The 23,313-nt window shown below is 46.7% G+C and overlaps 1 protein-coding gene across 1 annotated transcript; it reads right to left on the bottom strand.

Annotated features, from left to right (window-relative positions):
* Positions 1 to 2,841: 2,841 nt before the first annotated feature.
* Positions 2,842 to 21,498, bottom strand: LOC135247819 (26S proteasome non-ATPase regulatory subunit 3). The gene is made up of 12 exons (XM_064321705.1): positions 21,179 to 21,498; positions 20,260 to 20,450; positions 18,750 to 18,887; positions 18,143 to 18,279; positions 17,245 to 17,435; positions 12,624 to 12,727; positions 9,108 to 9,222; positions 8,375 to 8,494; positions 6,910 to 7,013; positions 5,042 to 5,197; positions 4,807 to 4,857; positions 2,842 to 2,974 (listed from the first exon to the last, which is right to left on the bottom strand). Exons 1-12 carry the CDS (start codon positions 21,333 to 21,335, stop codon positions 2,897 to 2,899), a joined length of 1,542 nt encoding a protein of 513 aa, XP_064177775.1. The 5' UTR covers positions 21,336 to 21,498; the 3' UTR covers positions 2,842 to 2,896.
* Between the last annotated feature and the right edge of the window lie 1,815 nt (positions 21,499 to 23,313).

Below are 23,313 nucleotides of genomic sequence, written 5' to 3'. Positions count from 1 at the left end.
TGTTTTCATGTCTTATTTGAGAATTATTTTTAATTATTGAAATTAAAAGGTTTGCTCCTCTTTTACAACATTCCTCATGTATTTTGTGGTCATTGCAAGATTCTGCAGCTATTTGAAAACTAATGAATAATATTTGAAAAGTATTTTATTTTTCAACATCATATTTAAATACCATTATCAAATAGTCAACCACATATTTATTAAATATTATACTCAAATATCAAGTGGGTGCCAGTAAAACTCTCATGGCAATACTTACAGCATGTATCAGAAAATGCCACTAGCATCATTTATGATTTGAAGCATCTTGCAGTCTTGTAATCTCTAGGTAATATATGTAATGTTTAATGGACATTTTGTTTTGATTTATTCCTGTGAATTTATATGGTTCTGTAATGCAATGAAAAAGCAAGTCACGATTACATACAAAGAATGCAATAATTATATTAAGAATTATTAGAATTAAATGTGATGAAACTAAAGAAACTTCTAAGTGTTCTGCAATGTCAAAGAGATACAAGACACCAAGACTGAAAGAGCATATCAGGATATCAGGAATCACTCCATTTCCATTATCAGGTGTTTCTTCGAGTAAATGCAGAAGTATATTTCTTTTGATATTGCAAATTTGGCCCACTTCCACAGTTGGCAGTCCCGCAGGGCGAGGCGTAATTCTGCACTACTTACCACATCCCCGGCAGCGAGCTGCAATGCGGAGAAGCATTTGTGATGCAAGACATCCTCCCAAACTAAGAGAATGACGGAGGGGCAGGCCAAAACTCCAAATGGACATTCCAAATTGGGGTTAAAATGGGTTAGCATGACAAAAATATACGCTGTCATTCCACTTCATCCAAGTAGGTAACCATCTGAGAGATGCAGTTTTCATCAGTTCAATTTAATGAACCAGTATCAGTGCAATGCCACAGTCATTGGCTAATGCTGTACTTCCTGGTACAAAAATAGCCTCTCGGCATGCACCCAGCGGATACGATCAGCTGAAAAGGAAATGGAGGAAATCCTTAACATTCCTGACATGAGTCCACTAGATTAACACTGAGGGACCCTTTCCCAGTGGTTTTTGGGTTTCTGTCAATTGAATTCACCCTAACAGAGAACCCGTCTGAAGGAAAGACGTGGCGATCGCATTGAGAGCTACGAGGGACAGGCCCTCGGGTTGTGCAAAGCACGGGAGATGCAAAAGATCTGTGGTGTCAGAAGGTGTTGCAAATCATCATCCCAATCCATTGAAGTGGTTTACACTTGCATAACGCATTGCGATCTGTCAGAAATTCCCCAATTTGCATGTACCGGCCCCAAAATTTGCTCACGCGGTGCCTTTGAAGTTTACTTGTACTGAAACCGAAAAATCAAACTGCCCAAATTTCAGATTCCAAGAGAAGTTTCCATGTGAGACAAACATGACCATGACAATGAAATTTATCACTTTCTGTTTTTCTTTCAAAAAGCCTCTGAGGGCAATCAGCAAAAGGAAGTGTCTGGAGTTTGATAATCTGTATTAAACCAGGTGTTTTTTGTCAGATAAAGCCGTGATTGGGTTTTTGGCCACACACACAAGCTGTGGGTGCACTCTACGTTTAGACCAAAGGATCTTAAAAGATTCCCCAATATATGTTCACCTATCACATAAAACATTATAGACGACACTACAGACAAACAACCAAGTTTTTTCCCCTTGCAAAAAACTGAAAACGGGTATATTAGTATTTTTTTTGTGGAAATAAATTTTAAAAATTGAGTGCTATTTTGGCTGTTTCCATTCAGATAGATTTAAAATACAGCTCAGGACTAACATTTCTTTCACACATTCTTTTTTTCATCTTTATATCAAGGGTATGAACAATTTTTGAAGGCACTATATAAGCCAACGTTATCATATTATCTGCTTCTGAATACAAACAACACAAAACAACCGTGTCATTATAACACATAGAAAACGTTTTAATTGAAACAATCCATCTCCCCACTGACCGGTACAGTAATGCATCATTCTACAAGGATGGGTAGAGGGTGACAGTGACTTTTTTTTGTTTTGTGTGACAGTGACAAACCTTAGCTAACAGAAACCTTGCCTTCCCAGCCCCACGCAGCCTCATTAACGGACGACGGTGGACGTTCTGTCATATTAAGGATTACATGATGACACCGCATTCACGCATAAATCAGCAGCTCAAGACTTCTTAATAAGGGGAAACGATTGGATGGAAGGACGTTGTACGGGCAGTACAAACGTTCCGGCATCCCAGTTGAGCTGTATACGTGAGACCCCTTGATCTGACTGCTCAAATATGTTTCCCCAAATGTTTCACTATTAAGTTGTAATGTGGCTATAACAATAAATATATATCTTGAATATCTCGGAACACTCAAATGTTGGACGTCTTGGTTTGTTGCAGTTTTATAATGTAATTTGTCATGCAGTTTTATAGAGACAAAACAAACGAGTTCAGTTCTGCTGAACTGAATCAATTACTAACTGCCTCTTTGAACAGACTGGCTAGACAGATTATAGCAGTGAACACCAGACCTGGGTCAAATACGTATTTGTTTTGGATTCAAATACTTTTCTACGCTTTACTGATCTTGTCTGGTGTATTGGAACCAATGAAATACTCTCAAAAAGTGCAAACCCCGCCTTCTGGCCATACTGGCAGGCTCAAATACACCAGGCAAGATCAATAGAGCACATAAAAGTATTTGAATCCGAAACAAATGCGTATTTGACCCAGGTCTGGTAAACACCTATTCCAAGGAGTCAAAGATCGACTGAACTGCTCTGGCAACCTGTAAGCAGTGCAAAAGAAGTTGTTTAAAAAAAAAAAAAAAGAAAAAAAAAAGAAGCCCAGAAAAGGTGTGGCGTCATCGCTGCACAGGATCATGGGAAACTGTCGTCGTCGTCCTCGGCCATCTCCTTGGCGAACTCCAAGTCCTGCTGCTCCCTCTCCCGACGCTCCTGGGGGACGAGACGCGCTCAGTGCCAGGGCAGGCCGCATGTCAACCACAAACCACCCACCGCTATTTTTACTTTTGGCAAGTGAAGGCGACTGTAGCACTGTCATATTTGCCCCCCCCCCCCCCAGAGGAAGTTCCAGACCAGGAAAATCCCGCCTCTTTTCAACTGGTCAGCAAACATCAAGCAAGTTTTAGACAAGACTGCCACCCTGTGGTCTTTCCAAATTTGCCCATCAATGAGGCAAATTGATGATTAACAAGTAAGCTTTTACTTAAAGCAGCATATATTTACATGATATGGCCAATAACATCAGTGCTGCCACATAAAAAAAAAACTTTTGTATGCAAAGAAATAACACTAAGGCTAAGGCTAAATAAGGCTAATAAGGCTAAATAGGCAGGTATGTTGAGTCTCAGGTGCTTTTAAAGTGTAACATTTCACCACGCCTACTACTTCCCTCATATTCGGAAGCGGTTTATTTTAGTGATCCACAGTTGAGAGAATTTCTCAAAATATTATTTATTAAGGGAAGGTTAGGCTACGTAAAACAAGTTTTTTTTTTTTGGCGCTTCCTCCCAAATTCTCATTGTTGCGGTAAGCCAAGTTCGGTTAACACAAACAGGAACGCGTTCCAGGAACTACCGAAGTGCCCGACAGTTCCAGGACAGATGGTTTCAGAACTGTTTTTGCGCCGTGGAAAAAGGGCCATTAGATCCATTCTCAAACAGCCAACGCTTTCATTTTACGCGATGCGGCAAATGATACCTTTTGAAAGGCGTAGCATCTTCAACTGACAAACGATGGACCATCGACCATTTACGGAAAACGAAGGTAAAGACAAAGTGGAAAAGGAAATGACTCACAGCTGCATTGTGTTAAAGCTGTTATTATGGAACTTAAATACACCTTAAATTACCTATGTCGAAGTGAAATATCTCTTTAATCGGCTAACTTGCTGTGGTTAGCAAGCTAGCCATTTAGCTTTCTGGCGAACCAGAGCTAATGTTATACTTACCTTCATGACCGAATATAAACTTCTCAAAAAAGAATTTATAGCCCTTGTCTAGTTTAGACCGCTTAACGTTCACTGGCAATGCTTTGACAATGCGGATAACATCGGACAGTGAACGTTGGCAGAGCTATTAGGGACTGTGAGAACACACGTCGCTGTTTAGGCTCAATTTTTCGCTGTCAGAAATGGACTTGCGTCCGTAGCAACGCTAACCGGAAACAAAGTATCCCTACATCCGGTTTTGGTCGCCATCTTGTGAAATAGGCCTATTAATCAGGAAACTGAGAGGAACAAAAACCATCGTACACATGGGAGTCGGCGACCCCAGTTCTACAGATAGCGATTTGTAATGGCTGACTTGTGCGTGCACGCCTGTGAATCACACCTCTGCGCTCCTGCTGCAAAAGATCGGTAAAAAGGGGAAAGATGGGTAAGTCTACGGCAGCGTTTCCCAACCGGTGTGCCGCCGCGGCGCTCTGGTGTGCCGCGTGAAAAATCCTTTTAAAAAAATCTTAATGTTCAAATGAATTAAAAAAAAAACTTAAATGAACAAATCCCATTCACAAAAGCCAAAATAAATCTCATTAAAATGCATATCGCTTAATTACAGCCCCAAAAGAACATTTAGGCCTGCTGCTGGCACGGTCACTTCAACGTGGAGGGGGGGGGCTGCAGGGTGTTTACTCTTTATGCTTTTGAGAGCGGCGTGCCACGAGATTCTGTAAATTTGGAAAGTGCGCCGCGGAAGGAGAAAGGTTGGGAAACGCTGGTCTAAAGCACAGAGAGGGGCTGAGCAGGGGGGGGGGGGACGCCACCATACCTCTGCGGACTCCAGGTCCTTGTTGTACGATTTTGGCGGAAACCGCATTGCCTGTGGAACGAGAAGGACAGAACACAGGTTGCAATATTCCTTCGATGGCTTCGAAAAACTTCCACAGAACAAAAAATGAACACGCCTCGCGCCAACTACACAAAAGGAGGAAACACACAAGCAAAAAAGAAAAAAAAGAAAAAAAGATTTCATAAAATCATCACCCAGTGAAGGGCGGGGCTACCTTGACGGACATGTTGTGGATGTCCAGGCAGAAGGATATCCTCTGGTGGAAGGCAAGCTGTGGTTCTCGGGTGCCGTAGATGTCCATGGTCTCTTTGGACTGGACGTAACCCTTCTCGTGGTTGATGCTGGCCTCGATCACTCCATCGCGGATCGCCTGGTTTGTGAAGAGGGGGCAGGGCTTGTGGTCTACATGTTCTGACCTGGCGTTCTTAAGTCGTCTGTCTGAGGATTGGTTTCAAACTTAATTCACTGCCTTGGCCTATTATATTCCTTGCAGGTATGAGGGAGAACCTTATTAACTGCTCTGGCTTCTAATAGAACTGCAGGTATGAGGGAGAACCTTATTCACTGCTCTGGCTTCTAATAGAACTGCAGGTATGAGGGAGAACCTTATTCACTGACCTGGCTTCTAATAGAACTGCAGGTATGAGGGAGAACCTTATTCACTGACCTGGCTTCTAATAGAACTGCAGGTATGAGAGAGAACCTTATTCACTGGCCTGGCTTCTAATACACCTGCAGGTATGAGAGAGAACCTTATTCACTGCTCTGGCTTCTAATAGAACTGCAGGTATGAGAGAGAACCTTATTCACTGCTCTGGCTTCTAATAGAACTGCAGGTATGAGAGAGAACCTTATTCACTGCTCTGGCTTCTAATAGAACTGCAGGTATGAGAGAGAACCTTATTCACTGCTCTGGCTTCTAATACACCTGCAGGTATGAGAGAGAACCTTATTCACTGACCTGGCTTCTAATAGAACTGCAGGTATGAGAGAGAACCTTATTCACTGCTCTGGCTTCTAATACACCTGCAGGTATGAGAGAGAACCTTATTCACTGCTCTGGCTTCTAATACACCTGCAGGTATGAGAGAGAACCTTATTCACTGACCTGGCTTCTAATAGAACTGCAGGTATGAGAGAGAACCTTATTCACTGCTCTGGCTTCTAATACACCTGCAGGTATGAGAGAGAACCTTATTCACTGCTCTGGCTTCTAATAGAACTGCAGGTATGAGAGAGAACCTTATTCACTGCTCTGGCTTCTAATACACCTGCAGGTATGAGAGAGAACCTTATTCGCTGGCCTGGCTTCTAATAGAACTGCAGGTATGAGGGAGAACCTTATTCACTGCTCTGGCTTCTAATACACCTGCAGGTATGAGGGAGAACCTTATTCACTGCTCTGGCTTCTAATAGAACTGCAGGTATGAGAGAGAACCTTATTCACTGCTCTGGCTTCTAATAGAACTGCAGGTATGAGAGAGAACCTTATTCACTGCTCTGGCCTCTAATACACCTGCAGGTATGAGAGAGAACCTTATTCACTGGCCTGGCTTCTAATACACCTGCAGGTATGAGGGAGAACCTTATTCACTGCTCTGGCTTCTAATACACCTGCAGGTATGAGAGAGAACCTTATTCACTGCTCTGGCTTCTAATAGAACTGCAGGTATGAGAGAGAACCTTATTCACTGCTCTGGCTTCTAATACACCTGCAGGTATGAGAGAGAACCTTATTCACTGCTCTGGCTTCTAATACACCTGCAGGTATGAGAGAGAACCTTATTCACTGACCTGGCTTCTAATACACCTGCAGGTATGAGAGAGAACCTTATTCACTGCTCTGGCTTCTAATACACCTGCAGGTATGAGGGAGAACCTTATTCACTGACCTGGCTTCTAATAGAACTGCAGGTATGAGAGAGAACCTTATTCACTGCTCTGGCTTCTAATACACCTGCAGGTATGAGAGAGAACCTTATTCACTGCTCTGGCTTCTAATAAACCTGCAGGTATGAGGGAGAACCTTATTCACTGCTCTGGGCCAGTGAGCACATGGCAGCGAGGTGGGGGGTCCGTTACCTTGGCAACGATGAACTCAGCATCCTCGGGGCTGTCCAGCTGCAGCTTCTGGGCGATGTCGGCCAGAGAGATGCGGGAGTAGGACAGGCTGATCATGCGCACACCTGTGGAGAACGAGGCGGGAGAATCTGAGCTGCTGTTCTCTCGCTACACGGCTGCCTGGGTCGGTTAATGGCCAAATCTGGATTCTGTAATCATTTTTTTAGCTAGTGGTTTTAGCCAACGACGACAAAAACTACAAAGCCAAAAAAGTCGCTTATGCTGCCTCCCACGTTCATACCCTGTTTGGCTGCAGTCAGCATGAGGTAGCGACGTCTGAGTTTCTGTTGCACGATTTTTATTTTATTCACCTGACAGCAAATGAACTTGACGAGTTCATTTCAGCCGAAAAAGTACAGCACATTCCCACTGGAACGCTCAATGCTGTACTGGAAATAAGGGCAGCGCCTAAGGTCCATTTAAACAGGATAAGTGGCCCTCTTGCAAGAAAGCTATAGGGGTACATTTCCTAATAAGACAGTGATGATATGTTTATATCGTAACTTGAGCTAAGCTAACTTTGCCGTTTGGCAGGTTAAAAGCCTTCATCCTTTCATGGCGAATGTGTTACGTGAGAACAGAGGCTTCTTTGCAAGCAGCCAGATCAGATCCAATTATCTTTCAGTAACCAACCGCAGGACATCGCCAACCCTCCCTGCCAGGAACTTTCCAAAAGAAACTGCGCTTGTATTTTTCCACACATAAATCACAAGTGCAAAACAGGCGTTCTCTCTCAGTTTGAACGTTTGAAGTGAAGCAGCTCCAGCTCGATCTTATTCATGTATCCAACCTAGTTACCAGAGCATCAAAATTATTCTCTGCTTCATCAATGACACTTGGCTTCATCAAGAATGTCAGAGGCCAGAGTTGTAGTTTTTAGAAAAACACTAGGACTTCCTGAATGTGTACTTAACTTCTTGGCTGGCTATACTTCCAGGGCCTTGGTGCTCTTCATCTCTAATAGCCTCAATTGGAAAAGCAGTTCATGTCAAGATGGCACCAGTATTTACCGTGGATAAGCCCCAGTCCTCCTACACAACAGCTCTCATAAATGAATACCTTAAAACATGATTTGTAAGGATATCATTGGGGCAAAAACCGAACAAACGATACAGTTTGACCCACTGAAAATCTGATACAGTGCATAAAAGCTTAAATAAATCTGTCTCTCAGCTATTATTTTGAAATGACCTCTTATGGAAATAAAGTAGATACCCTGATTGACTTACCACAGGACATGTATGGTAACATGAAATGTGTGGAGTTGTGAAAAATTGATTTTGAATGTCTTTAGCCTTGGCGTACGTAAAGTGTAAGTTTGTGAACGTGGGGTGAAGTGTTCAGAAGGAAACTCCACGGTAACTCTTTCTTTGGGGGCGGAGCATGTGACGGGTGACCCGGCTCAGGCCCTCCAGGGGGCGCTCACCCGTTTTGATGACGTTGTGTCTCAGGCGGATGATGAGCGTGTAGGTGCCGTCGGTCTGGAACTTCTCCCCGAACTGGTCCAGGGCCTGGTTGAACTTGGCGAGGTTCCCTGTTCGTACGGCTGCGTTGGGGGAAGGGGGGGGAGGTTAGGATTAATGCCAGTCTCACTTTCTGTGGAGTATGCCCAGTGGACTGGGGCCATCAATATCGAGGCATTAGCCTTTTAGAATTCCATACAAACCATTCTCTGTTAGCACAACTTGTTAGCTTAATAATTCGGGGATGTCCTTACATTCTGTACCTGTATAACAGTCTATTTTGTGTTCAGTGGAGATGAAGTGCTTGTTAACTGAAGATACAACTTTTTACACAGCATTTACATTTGCATCTTGGATTTATACAGGAGCAACGCAGGTTAAGTACCTCGTTCAAGGATACGAAAGCATATTCTCAAAGAGTCTTTCACTGCAAAAGACTTACAGATTTTAGCATTTTCAGAACGGGTTAAGATTGGCCCACATAATTCAATAAATCAGTCGATGTGGCTTAGCCCATCGGCAACTCAGACTTGTAGCGGGCAAGCGTGGCTTGCAGTATTTCATGCTGGAGTCCAAACAGGAGAGAAAGGAAGGAAGGAATGATGAAGAACAGCAGTGGCTATGAAGGCGAAGAATGAGAATGCTGGTACTGGTGTGAACGAGGGTGAGGGGCAGCAGGCGAGAGAGCGCGCTTACCCTGGGTGAGCAGGAAGTAGGGCATGAGGGACCTCTTGAGCGAGGGCTGGCGGAACTGCAGCCTGTCCGGGATCTCCCCGAGCAGCAGCTCCACCACGATGAGGAGCTTGTGCACCTGCGGCAGAGAGAGAGAGAGAGAGAGAGAGAGAGAGCGGGCGTGAGGAGCGGGAGCCGCTATGCCCGCCCGTGGTGCCACGGAGGGGCGTGAGCCAAGCGCCGGACCCCAGGGGCCGCACTGCGGGGCCGGGGGCCCCGTCCCGTTCAACGCGAATGTGCCCAACAGGGCGAGAGGCTTTTCAGAGATGAGCACAGCAAGTCTTTCCGGAAGGTTCTACCCACAGACAGCACAGCTTTGAGCTACAGTATCAAACTGCTGAATTTTGAACATGGCATGACTTTGTGTTGCATCAACTTTTGTATTTAATGTTCAGTAGATGGGAATCACACAAAATTTGCAACATAAATATTCCAGTTGCATACATACACAAAGCAAACTATACAAATCAACGTAAACAATCCCTAAAAATCTTAACCGCGCACCGAATCATCGATGCCAAAAACGCCAAGTTTCAACTAGACTTTCACCGAAAAGTTTCAGTGCTCAAATTAAAAACGTTTAAAAAAAATAATAATAATTTGGTGTTCAGTCCGTATAGGAAAATGGACACAAAAGCGTTCCAGCCGTAACCGTCTGATTTAAACGTCAGACGGAAGGAGCCCTGCGATTCTAAGCTGTTGAGATCGCGGCGCGGAGCGGAGACGGAGCACTGTGTGGGCGGAGCCTCTCCCCGGCGCCGGGCGGAGCTTGCGGCTTGTCTTTTGTTCCTCTTAGCGCCGCTTCGCCCGCCGCCGAATCCCGCCGCTTGTGCGCGCGCGGCATCAAGGACCTCCGCGCCGGCACCCTCGCCGAGACGCCCTCCGCGCTCCCACAATGCCGCACTTCTCTCAAGGCCTCATCTCATAGAAGAAGAGTCGTGCGAGGCTTTTATGAGCCGTGCAGGGTAGCCTTCGCAAGCTGACCCTGAACACATGGTCTATACAATGTGTGATTATAATAATAATGGCCTTTTTATAATAATAACGAATATATTTTCATTGATTGTTTCTAACTTTACAGGGAAAATCTCAAACCGTTTTATATTGCCATTGTGGTCATGTAAATTCAGGTCAGTTGCTACCCAATATGAAAGAAGAAGTGCTACATACAAAAGCAATGATTTGAATAATAAGACAAAAACGGGTCAAAGGGTCTAAAGAGTGGAGTCATTCCACAGCTAATGGACCAGGCAGTCAGGTACAGTATGTTCCTCAGACTCCCTTCTTTTGTAATAAACACATTCCTTACCTCTCTGTAAAGACTAAAACTGAAGCTAGAACTCCAGATACCAAATATTTATTGAGAAATAAATCATCAGTGATCCTCCAAAATGACCACATTTTACATTTCAAAGATTTTTGATCTAATTGTCATATGTACTACATTCATATTTGGGACAAAATTGTACTCAATTTGTATTCTTTGCATTCTGTGTAGGGCTACGAATTAACTCTGATTTTCTTTTCATTCGTGTCCTACCATATAATCAGAAAAAACGTTAACCCGCCAAACTGGCAGCCATTTTGGAATATCTTCAGATGCCTGAAGGCGGGTGAAGGACAGAGACCGAGATTCTGATTAGGCAAATGTGATTTCAGTGCTAGCTTTGTACTTGGCAGGATTGTTTGTTTGTTTGCTGAACAGGTTACCCTACAGGGTTGGAGTCCTGATCTATGTGGTCACTTCTGGCACTACGATCTTTACTTCACTCTAGTGTGTTTTTTCTGCACCTCTGCACCTTGAACTGATGCACCTGTTGTACGTCGCTCTGGATAAGAGCGTCTGCTAAATGCCTGTAATGTAATGTAATGTAATGAGACAATCAGGAAGAATGTTCCAAAAATGGGGTACAACGCAACGGAAATCCTGAGCGTCCTGTGGCGCGCGGACGTACGGCCAGCACGGCTACGAGCCCACAGCCGCCTGACCGCAGCGAACCGCGCGCGGGATCTAAAGTCGGTTCCGCAGGGTGACTGGATGACGCCGCGGCAGGAGGCCAGGACGGAGGTGACGGCGGCTAATTACCTCTCGCAAAAAGCATTAAAAAACAAAAAAACTTTTTAAAGGCAGTGTCTTCATCGGGGTGTAGGGTGACCCTGAAGAAGACAGAGCGGGCTGAAACGTAGAAATGGCGTGCAGAAATTTGCAACTATCTTTCTCTTTTTCCCACGGCGTGCAGGCAGGACTGCCGCCATGGGCTATGCGTGGCAAATTGTGGTCACTCACTCACTCATGGATGACCTGAGAGGGACGTTTTGTAGGACGCATGCGCGGGTGGTGCTTCGTTTAGTGTGCTTCGTTTAGTAGGACGCATGCGCAGGTGGTGGTGCTCCAGAAATCACCACTTCGAACGGCACGACATTTTTAAGCACAGCTTTATCGCCTAACGTTACTTTAGCTAACCCTAACATGTTAGCGTTTTGCCTACTTTAGTTAACCTAGCTAGCGCTGTGGGTCTGGAAAGTTTCGTGCTTGTTATGATTGATCTTGGTTAGTCAGCACCTCATTGTATTTTTGACTTTGCATCTTCCCTATGAAATAAAACAGTTTTATCACATTTATACACTGTTTTGTCCTCATACTGCATTGTGTCCACTAAGTATGGTGTTAATCCGATGGACCTTGATGAAACCGATGGACCTCCTTTCCAAAACTGATGTATCACAACTGTGTGACTCTTAATCGCTCTTAGGCTGCCTGAAAAGACAATTATTCATCCAAAGTAAAACAGTTAATCCTGATGATTTACTGCAAAGACGAGGAGGGGTGATTACTGTAGGGGAAAATTCACAATCTTACATTATAATCACGGCATTGTTTGTGTGCCGCTGAAGTAAGCTGAGTCAAATAACCTCTGCTCTAGTTTGTGCAAGCGCTTACGGAAAAAGGGGGAACTCAGAGTGATAACCACAATTAAAGTCGAAAACACCTAAAAAAGCCAATATCTGTAAGCTAACAAAGCTAATATGGGTTACAAGGGTGTGAACTACTGTTGTGCCCATGCAATGACGAATATTTTTCTTACACCTACTGGTAACCAATAAGAAACCTTCACAAGAGCAAGGTCCAAGATTTGTTGACTATATATTGTGTGTTCTCTCGTTCATGCTTTGGAACTACTGTGACTTCTCCATGTGAGCGTATTAGACGTTTTCCCTGGTTAATTAATCATGAAATAATTTTCAAATACAAGAAAACGGTCTCTCTTCCTTCATGCTAAAGAGAGATTTCCACTACAATTATCATAATCACAACTGATGACAGTAACCTCTTTGCACAAAAGACTGGATGAATTGTTTCATGACTGCCGTGTGTTCATCTAAAATGACCAATAGTCTGGGTGGAGGGGGAGAGAAGGAGTTGCCATGGCAACGTGTCGCGCGTGTGCGTGTTTAGCTCTCTGGCTCGGGTGTGCTGACCGTCTGTTTGAAACCCACGGCGGTGTGCTGGGGGGCCTTCCTCAGGGCGTTGGTGAGCGTCCTCCGGGCCTCAGTGTACTCCAGCTGGATGGCCTTAATGCGACCTGCAGCAGGGGGAGCAGAGAGCGCGTCACCGAGTGCCTCAACATACACACACAGCGCATTAGCGTGTGCACCGTCAGCTACACCTGTATGCCTCTCTCCTACATACACACACAGCACATTACTGTACGCCTCAACATACACACAGAGCGCGTCACCGAGTGCCTCAACATACACACACAGCACATTACTGTATGCCTCAACATACACACAGAGCGCGTCACCAAGTGCCTCAACATACACACATAGCGCATTAGCGTGTGCACCGTCAGCTACACCTGTATGCCTCTCTCCTACATACACACACAGCACATTACTGTACGCCTCAACATACACACAGAGCGCGTCACCGAGTGCCTCAACATACACACACAGCACATTACTGTATGCCTCAACATACACACAGAGCGCGTCACCGAGTGCCTCAACATACACACACAGCACATTACTGTATGCCTCAACATACACACAGAGCGCGTCACCGAGTGCCTCAACATACACACACAGCACATTACTGTATGCCTCAACATACACACAGAGCGCGTCACCGAGTGCCTCAACATACACACACAGCACATTACTGTATGCCTCAACATACACACAGAGCGCGTCACCGAGTGCCTCAACATACACACACAGCACATTACTGTATGCCTCAACATACACACAGAGCGCGTCACCGAGTGCCTCAACATACACACACAGCACATTACTGTATGCCTCAACATACACACAGAGCGCGTCACCGAGTGCCTCAACATACACACACAGCACATTACTGTATGCCTCAACATACACACAGAGCGCGTCACCAAGTGCCTCAACATACACACACAGCGCATTAGCGTGTGCACCGTCAGCTACACCTGTATGCCTCTCTCCTAAATACACACACAGCGCGTTACCGTGTGCCTCAACATACACACACAGCACATTAGTGTGCCTCAACATACACACACAGCGCGTCACCGTGTGCCTCAACATACACACACAGCGCGTCACCGTGTGCCTCAACATACACACACAGCGCATTAGTGTGTGCCTCAACATACACACACAGCGCATTAGTGTGTGCCTCAACATACACACACAGCGCATCAGAGTGTGCCTCAACATACACACACAGCGCATTAGTGTGTGCCTCAACATACACACACAGCGCATTAGAGTGCCTCAACATACACACACAGCGCATCAGAGTGTGCATCAACCTACACACACAGCGCATTAGTGTGCCTCAACACACACACACAGCGCATTAGTGTGCCTCAACATACACACACAGCGCATTAGTGTGCCTCAACACACACACACAGTGCATTAGTGTGCCTCAACATACACACACAGCACATCAGAGTGTGCCTCAACATACACACACAGCGCATCAGAGTGTGCCTCAACATACACACACAGCGCATCAGAGTGTGCCTCAACATACACACACAGCGCATTAGAGTGTGCCTCAACATACACACAGAGCGCATTAGAGTATGCCTCAACATACACACACAGCGCATTAGAGTGTGCCTCAACACACACACACAGCGCATCAGAGTGTGCCTCAACATACACACACAGCGCATCAGAGTGTGCCTCAACACACACACACAGCGCATCAGAGTGTGCCTCAACATACACACACAGCGCATCAGAGTATGCCTCAACATACACACACAGCGCATTAGAGTGTGCCTCAACATACACACACAGCGCATTACTAAGTGGCTCCACATACACACACAGCACATTACCGTGTGCACCGTCAGCTACACCTGTGTGCCTCCATCCTACCTACACACACAAACTATCACTGCCGGTGAGTCATGCCTAGCATGAGCAGTTCCTTTACTTTCAATGAGTGGGACAGAATTTACGATATTGATGTCCCTATCGGTCCCCATCATTCCAAGCCCGAGCACATCAGCAGGGCACTGAGGGAACACAAAGGCATGTTTACCTGCCATCCCATTTGGACTACCTCCCTGAAATCCAAGCAATGCCTATCGAAAGAGTGTAAGGGAATTCTGGGAAATGTAGTGCAGAGTCAAGGAGGTGGGTTTTGGATGCAGAACATATTAAGAATTAATAAAACATAAGTATATCAAACTATGTGTATGTGTAGTAGAGGTAGCAGGTGACTCACTGACCTGTGTAGTAGAGGTAGCGGGCTGGCTCACTGACCTGTGTAGTAGAGGTAGCGGGCTGACTCACTGACCTGTGTAGTAGAGGTAGCGGGCTGGCTCACTGACCTGTGTAGTAGAGGTAGCGGGCTGGCTCACTGACCTGTGTAGTAGAGGTAGCGGGCTGACTCACTGACCTGTGTAGTAGAGGTAGCGGGCTGACTCACTGACCTGTGTAGTAGAGGTAGCGGCTGACTCACTGACCTGTGTAGTAGAGGTAGCGGGCTGACTCACTGACCTGTGTAGTAGAGGTAGCGGGCTGGCTCACTGACCTGTGTAGTAGAGGTAGCGGGCTGGCTCACTGACCGGTGTAGTAGAGGTAGCGGGCTGACTCACTGACCTGTGTAGTAGAGGTAGCGGGCTGGCTCACTGACCTGTGTAGTAGAGGTAGCGGGCTGGCTCACTGACCTGTGTAGTAGAGGTAGCGGCTGGCTCACTGACCTGTGTAGTAGAGGTAGCGGGCTGACTCACTGACCTGTGTAGTAGAGGTAGCGGCTGAGTCACTGACCTGTGTAGTAGAGGTAGCGGGCTGACTCACTGACCTGTGTAGTAGAGGTAGCGGGCTGGCTCACTGACCTGTGTAGTAGAGGTAGCGGGCTGACTCACTGACCTGTGTAGTAGAGGTAGCGGGCTGGCTCACTGACCTGTGTAGTAGAGGTAGCGGGCTGGCTCACTGACCTGTGTAGTAGAGGTAGCGGGCTGGCTCACTGACCTGTGTAGTAGAGGTAGCGGGCTGTCTCACTGACCTGTGTAGTAGAGGTAGCGGGCTGGCTCACTGACCTGTGTAGTAGAGGTAGCGGGCTGACTCACTGACCTGTGTAGTAGAGGTAGCGGCTGAGTCACTGACCTGTGTAGTAGAGGTAGCGGGCTGACTCACTGACCTGTGTAGTAGAGGTAGCGGGCTGGCTCACTGACCTGTGTAGTAGAGGTAGCGGGCTGACTCACTGACCTGTGTAGTAGAGGTAGCGGGCTGGCTCACTGACCTGTGTAGTAGAGGTAGCGGGCTGGCTCACTGACCTGTGTAGTAGAGGTAGCGGGCTGGCTCACCGACCTGTGTAGTAGAGGTAGCGGGCTGGCTCACCGACATGTGTAGTAGAGGTAGCGGGCTGACTCACTGACCTGTGTAGTAGAGGTAGCGGGCTGGCTCACTGACCTGTGTAGTAGAGGTAGCGGCTGGCTCACTGACCTGTGTAGTAGAGGTAGCGGGCTGACTCACTGACCTGTGTAGTAGAGGTAGCGGGCTGGCTCACTGACCTGTGTAGTAGAGGTAGCGGCTGGCTCACTGACCTGTGTAGTAGAGGTAGCGGGCTGGCTCACTGACCTGTGTAGTAGAGGTAGCGGGCTGGCTCACTGACCTGTGTAGTAGAGGTAGTGGGCTGACTCACTGACCTGTGTAGTAGAGGTAGCGGGCTGGCTCACTGACCTGTGTAGTAGAGGTAGCGGGCTGGCTCACTGACCTGTGTAGTAGAGGTAGCGGGCTGGCTCACTGACCTGTGTAGTAGAGGTAGCGGCTGACTCACTGACCTGTGTAGTAGAGGTAGCGGGCTGGCTCACTGACCTGTGTAGTAGAGGTAGCGGGCTGGCTCACTGACCTGTGTAGTAGAGGTAGCGGGCTGGCTCACTGACCTGTGTAGTAGAGGTAGCGGGCTGACTCACTGACCTGTGTAGTAGAGGTAGCGGGCTGGCTCACTGACCTGTGTAGTAGAGGTAGCGGGCTGGCTCACTGACCTGTGTAGTAGAGGTAGCGGGCTGACTCACTGACCTGTGTAGTAGAGGTAGCGGGCTGGCTCACTGACCTGTGTAGTAGAGGTAGCGGGCTGGCTCACTGACCTGTGTAGTAGAGGTAGCGGGCTGGCTCACTGACCTGTGTAGTAGAGGTAGCGGGCTGGCTCACTGACCTGTGTAGTAGAGGTAGCGGCTGGCTCACTGACCTGTGTAGTAGAGGTAGCGGGCTGGCTCACTGACCTGTGTAGTAGAGGTAGCGGGCTGGCTCACTGACCTGTGTAGTAGAGGTAGCGGGCTGGCTCACTGACCTGTGTAGTAGAGGTAGCGGGCTGACTCACTGACCTGTGTAGTAGAGGTAGCGGGCTGGCTCACTGACCTGTGTAGTAGAGGTAGCGGGCTGGCTCACTGACCTGTGTAGTAGAGGTAGCGGGCTGACTCACTGACCTGTGTAGTAGAGGTAGCGGGCTGGCTCACTGACCTGTGTAGTAGAGGCAGCGGGCTGACTCACTGACCTGTGTAGTAGAGGTAGCGGGCTGACTCACTGACCTGTGTAGTAGAGGTAGCGGGCTGGCTCACTGACCTGTGTAGTAGAGGTAGCGGGCTGGCTCACTGACCTGTGTAGTAGAGGTAGCGGGCCCACTCGTTGTTGTTGGCCTGCTCGGGGAAGACGGACTTGGACACCAGCTTCTCGGCCTGGTCGTACAGGTTGTACTGCAGGTAGTTGCGGAGCAGCAGGTTGAGCAGCGTGGCCTGGCCGTCCGCGTCGTGGCGAAGCGTGGCGGTGCGGAGGCGGGCGTGAAGGAAGCTGATGAATGAGAGGGGGAGGGGCTTAGCGAAACCAAACAAGTCACATTCCAACAGCCAATGAAAATCCCGGCCTGGCCGCGCTTCTAAGCGAGGATGCCCGTCAGAAAGAATCGGTAGAGATGGAGCAAATTCTCGCCTGCAAAGCACTGTAAATGGTGGTGACAAAACTGCTCAAGCAACATGTTGTTTTATGTATGCTGAATAGATTCTAAGATATATTTTTCACTCACCATTACAGGGAGGGAAAAAAATATGTGATCCACTTATCCAAGTCTGGGTTCCAGCAACAAACAGCCTTACTTTTCAAATGTCAATTCAACCCCAGTCTTGGGATCTCTCAACATTCTTTAATTTCATTTAATTGTAATTGTCTTGTTCTCCACCTTTTTTTTTTTTTTTTTATTCCTTATTTTTATGTTTTCTTCCAGTTTGAAATGGACATTATATTTTCATGTCTGACCCATAGCTTTACCCTTTTCCGTCCAATCAGGAGGCACAGACTACTGACGCAACAGGCCTAACAGACACACACCTTATGGTAACAGACAACCTGGGAGATGAACAGGAGAGGTATTGCCTGTCCAGTGAGATCTGTGTGTGCGTATGTGTGTGTACGTGCGTGTGTGTGTGTGTGTGTGCACGCTGTAGGTGTGTGTGTGTGACGCGCTGATGTGTGTGATGTGTGTGTGGGGGGGGACGCCTCACCTGCGCACTACATCCAGCTGGTTGAGGAACTCGTAGACTCTGGAGTGGTAGTAGTAGCACTTGGCGGCCACCAGGTCCAGAGCCCTGCGGTTCTGAGAGCTGATCTTCTGCAGGAGGTCGTCTGACACCTTCTGAGCCTGCGGGGGGAGCAGAGGGGGCACGATGGAAGGAGGGTCGCAAAAGACATACGCATAAACACGGCACGTGCATCTGACATTCACACACATCACAGTGTTCACAGAGCACTCATTCATGGGATCACCATAAAACATTTTGAGGGTGAAAACATCTGGTTTTTGCTTCACCTCACCTCCACATCGACTGAAATGCTGACCTGGACAGATTATAGCCAAATCCTTACTTTGACAGTTTAAATGAATTTCTTATTTGGACAGGAAGCAGTTTTCTGGTGCAGCACGACCAGACCAGATGAAGACGACACTAATTCCAGCAGCATTCCAGGCCTGCAGGACTGCGTGGCTACACCCGCTATTTCACATCTGCACACAATACTGCGTTAACAGCCGTTCGCTCCATGAGACCTTAGCGTACACAACAAACAGCGCGGTGGCTATTTTCGATTAGAAAATAAAGCGCGGACCCTCACCTCTGCGTAGCGCTTGTTGTTCGTGAGGTAAACCACCACGAGGAGCTGCAGGTAGGCCTCCACCTCAGGCAGCAGGGGCGTGGCAGCTGCCTTACCCGTCCTCGGCCGGAACTGGACATCGCCCTCCATGTCCATTGGCTGAAGGTACGATGCAAAGCACACAAGAGAAACAGCCACGTTAACGATTTCTGAATACAAAGCACAGTCATCTCATCACTGATTGGTTGAAGGCTTGAAAACTTCCAGCTGTACTATAGGACTAAAAAACCGAAGGGTCTATGCAAAATTCTATACTAAAGGTCTACTTCCAATCTGAAAACTTGAAGAACAGAAAAGAAACTGAAACTAAAAGAACAATGACTGAGCCAGTGAGGCTGAACTGATTCCTATATAGATTTTTTTTATCATTTTTCTGTCCAACTTGGAATGGTAAATTGTATTTTTCAGCACTCATTGCTGCAACCTCCCCTGTCGATTCAGGTGAGCGCAGACAAGCGCCCTCGTCCAAAGCTTGTGATGTCACCCTCCACAGTTCAGCGGCAGTGAGGCCGGCACAGAGAAGAAAACGCTCTGTGTGCAACCCAACGAGCGGACTTGGAGGGGTCTCATTAACCAGTGGGGGGGTCGGTGATACATAATGAGACACTTCTAACCCAGCCAGTTGAAAACCCCCCCCCACCCCCGGGTGCTGCTACAGCTAACTGTCCATTGGCCCGCAGTGCTGCTAGCCACAGTGGGCAGTGGGCACAGACACGGCCTGGGTTTTACACCATCCATGTACTGAAAGAGAGCCGTGGCAGGATGAGCAACAAGCAGCCCTGCTGAACCCAATTCTAACAGGGAACTACTTACTATAAATCGCTCGTCCCAAACATGGAGCCTCTCCACCCTAGCTCCCCAGTGGTGGAACGAACTCCCCGTTCCTCTAAGAACCACTGGGTCATTGCCCATCTTCCGCTGTGGTCTGAAGACGCATCTCTTCAGACTGTACCAGGACTAACTATCACTAATCTAACATCATTCTTATCAGTTGAATCCTTCTAATATGCTCCTGCAGCAGTTTCATGTTACACTTGTACCTCCATTCAGCACTTATATTGCACTTAATATGTTATCTTGATGTTGTAGCTCGTCGTCTTGCATCCTAGTTTGACTTACCATAACTTTCTGACCTAGCCTATGCCTGTGGACCTGTGTCTTGTACTTGTTCCAATGACCTTTAGTATGCACTTATTGTACGTCGCTTTGGATAAAAGTGTCTGCCAAACAAATGCAATGTCATGTAAATAAAAGTAAGTGAGATGTCAGAGGCGTGCAAGAGCAGGTGCTTCAGAGCAGCTAAACCCATCAAGCCAGAACTCAATACCATTGAAGCCTATGCAACTTTGCCTTCATGCTCTGCTGTTAAAACACAAAACCAATCCCACTACCTTCGCGCTGCCCATCCCTAGGACGCCAGTCACGTCACGCAACTCCACCGCGAGGGAAAGGGCGGGAAGAGGGGCCTCACCTCCTCCAGGAAGCCGAGCAGGAACTCCTTGCCGGAGGCGTTGGAGGTGTAGAAGCCGGAGACGGCCTTGTGCAGGACGTTGGGGTTGAGCCTGCGGCTGGTGGAGGGCAGGGCCCGCAAGGCGCGCAGCACGAAGCGAGGCTCCTTCCCGGACACGGCCTTCTCGATCTGCTTCACGTGCTCTTTAATGTCTGCGTCACGGCGACAGGTAAGGGGGAGAGAGGACGCAAAAGCACAGCCACAGGGCAAACAATGAAAACAGTGCGGCCAGGAGAATCAAATTCTCTCCCCTTTTCCATCTGTCTGAAATTACTCCTGTTTATTTAAGTTACAGCTGAACATACAGATGAACACACCAAGATTTCTGTGGCTTTATATACGTATGTAATAACGTAATCCACTAAATTACTTTTTGGGGGAATGATAAATGATTTAAAGAAGTCTCAATAAACAAAATACAACGGATTATAGGACAAGGGAGAACTAGAATTACATTACAAACAATTAGCTCTCAATTTCATCCAATATGCATTAATTGAAACCATCTGCTTTTAATCACACTTAATGCAGGGAACTAAAAAATACTGCCTGCAACTTAGTGTTTGTTTATAACCATAACAAACGCTTAATGTGGGCTAATATAGACTAGTTAGTTAGAGAGCAGCAACTACAGCATAGCTGACTACCAAGCTGAGTTAATACAAACCTAGCATGAGTCAGCCCTTCGCTACACAGCTATACCAGCTAGTGTAGCCATAGAAAGCATGGACACTGTTTTGATGCATCACAGCTTTTGTGTTGACAGACACAGGCCTGTGTGAAATGAACGGGGAATGCACTGACACTGCAGTCTTTTGAATAAATGTTACGTTAATGTTATATCTGTCCATCCAGGCTTCAGCTCTGGCTTTCGTCTTACCTTCAAGCGTGAGCGTGTCCAATTCCTTATGAGGCTTCCCGGCGGCTGCAGCATCTTCCTCCGGCATCTCCACATCCTGAGGCTCGGGGCCTGGCTCAGGTTTCTTCTCGGCTTTGTCCCGGGGCTTCTCTCGCCGTTTCGATGTGGTTTCTTTCATTGCGTCAATACTGCGAAAGGCACTGTTTAACTTATTATTAATTTATAAATGTTACATGTGATTGGGCACCTTTATTATTATCAGTGCAGCTAGCTACCCAGCTAAATTCCGTTGCGAGCAGAATGACTGGCAACTCCGAATGAACCGCAAAGGATTGTGGGGATAAGGCAGAACTAGTAGAGTTAGGCAAGACTGGAGGATCGCAGAGCAAGGTATAACCACCACGTTACATTATATCAGGAATCGCTAATTTGTAAACAATAATAAATCTTTTAAAAACTAGTAATAATAACAATAGTCATCATTATCACAAGGACATACTAACGGTTTTTGCTACATAAGTATGATTCATGTTTATATTAACCTGTTTTGTTATATATTTTTATGTATTATTTGTTATATTATCCACAATGCATTACATAATACATTCCACATAGAAATGCATTACAAAAGAATTAACAATGTTAATTTTATTTAAATAACGAATGACCTATTTTTAATTATGCAGAAAGTAATAAATATGCTGTCTCGGTATACAGCCAAATATTAACTATTTAAATTTTTGTAAATGTTTAACCATCCTTCTCAGATCGCAGTTTAGTGAATATGAAGGTTGTCTTTTAGGGGCATATGTAAATTAATTTTAAAATGAGTTTCAATGTATGTTTATTAAATTATTTTACAATATATTTAACTCTTGCCTCAATGAACAATGAATTAGGATGCAGTTCTCCCAAACAGGGAAACCAACTTTCAGCATTTGTGTATAATTTAGAAACTATCACTGGTAGGGTGCATCATGCTTGTCTTGAACCTTTGCTCAACCCAGGGATCTGGATGTAAGGAGCACTGCAGTCACATGTCCATGCAACACATCTCAAGCAATTACATCATACTCAAGCAGGGTAAAGTGAAATATGTTATGTAATCAGGTCACCATAGTTAGTCTTCAAAGGAAGAAGGGAAATGAAGGGGGGTCAGGGGAGAGGAAAACGTGGTTTCCATGGAGACAAGGGGAGTGCTGGCATGTGTAGTTGTGAGCAGGGGGTTGGAAGTAACAGATCAATGCTCCCTGTGTGAGGAGAAGACAGTCCCGAGCTTTGACGTCCCCCTCTATCGTGGGCTTCTGGGAAGTCTGCTATAAAGAAGTCTAACACACTCTTTTACCCTCCAGGGGACCAGCAAAATGGGATTTGTAGCGTGTGTGTGTTTGTGTGCGCGTGTATTTGCGTGTGGGAAGAGAGTGTGGGAGGTGGCTTCATGCCTGCAGTAGCCGACTATCAGCACCCTGCTGTCCATTGGCTGGCACTGCCTGTTTGAAAGTGAGCATGTCCCTGGCATCTACTACTGCCTTTTCCAGCTGAAAACCTCCCCCAACTTCAGTCATGTAGCTTTGTCCTTTTTTGTGACCAGTGTCAATTGTTGTGGACAATATTAGTCAAAGGAAGCCCTTATAGAAAACAAATGTATGCAGGTGAGTCTGCACAAGCAATTTTTGCATCTGAAATGTAGTATGAAATACAAAAGCAACACGAGCCTACAGAGTTGGCAGGAGTCCTTTCTCTCTCTTCAAAGTCTTCAGAAGGATTAAGGAGGAGTTGAGCAGTGGCCTAGGATTTCTCTCATCACTCTTCTCAGCAGTGCAGAATCAAGAGTGGTAGAGGATGGAGGGGGTGGGGTAGGGTCGCAACGCAAGGTGACGAAAGGTGAGGAATTCATCACTCTCTCTTCCCCTCTGCCCAGCCAAAATAGAGAATCTGCCCCCTACCTCATGACCTTTCCCTTTAAAGGCCCCAATTCTCCAAGGTGATGTACCAGGGGACATTTTAATCTGCAACTCAATCTGGTGTGGGGCTGCGTTCTGCTTGATTGGATGCGTCACCCTATCCGCCCCTTTGTGTCCCATTACTCAGCAGTGGTAATGCTCACCCCAGTGTAACGTGTCTGGGAGGCGGGGCAGTTCCTGCTCCAGCCACGA

The sequence above is a fragment of the Anguilla rostrata genome, chromosome 2 (assembly GCF_018555375.3).
Source record: "Anguilla rostrata isolate EN2019 chromosome 2, ASM1855537v3, whole genome shotgun sequence".
NCBI lineage: Eukaryota > Metazoa > Chordata > Actinopteri > Anguilliformes > Anguillidae > Anguilla > Anguilla rostrata.
Note: the sequence above shows the minus strand (reverse complement) of the source record. Positions and strands in the feature narration are given on the sequence as shown.

Bases quoted from the DNA above. Each gene is read 5' to 3' on its own strand.
- LOC135247819 (XM_064321705.1), bottom strand. From the start codon at position 21,335: ATGAAAGAAACCACATCGAAACGGCGAGAGAAGCCCCGGGACAAAGCC. The intron at 5,198-6,909 runs GTAACGGACCCC...TTCACAAACCAG, and splicing joins CTGAGTTCATCGTTGCCAAG to GCGATCCGCGATGGAGTGAT. The intron at 4,858-5,041 runs GTAGCCCCGCCC...CTCGTTCCACAG, and splicing joins TCCACAACATGTCCGTCAAG to GCAATGCGGTTTCCGCCAAA.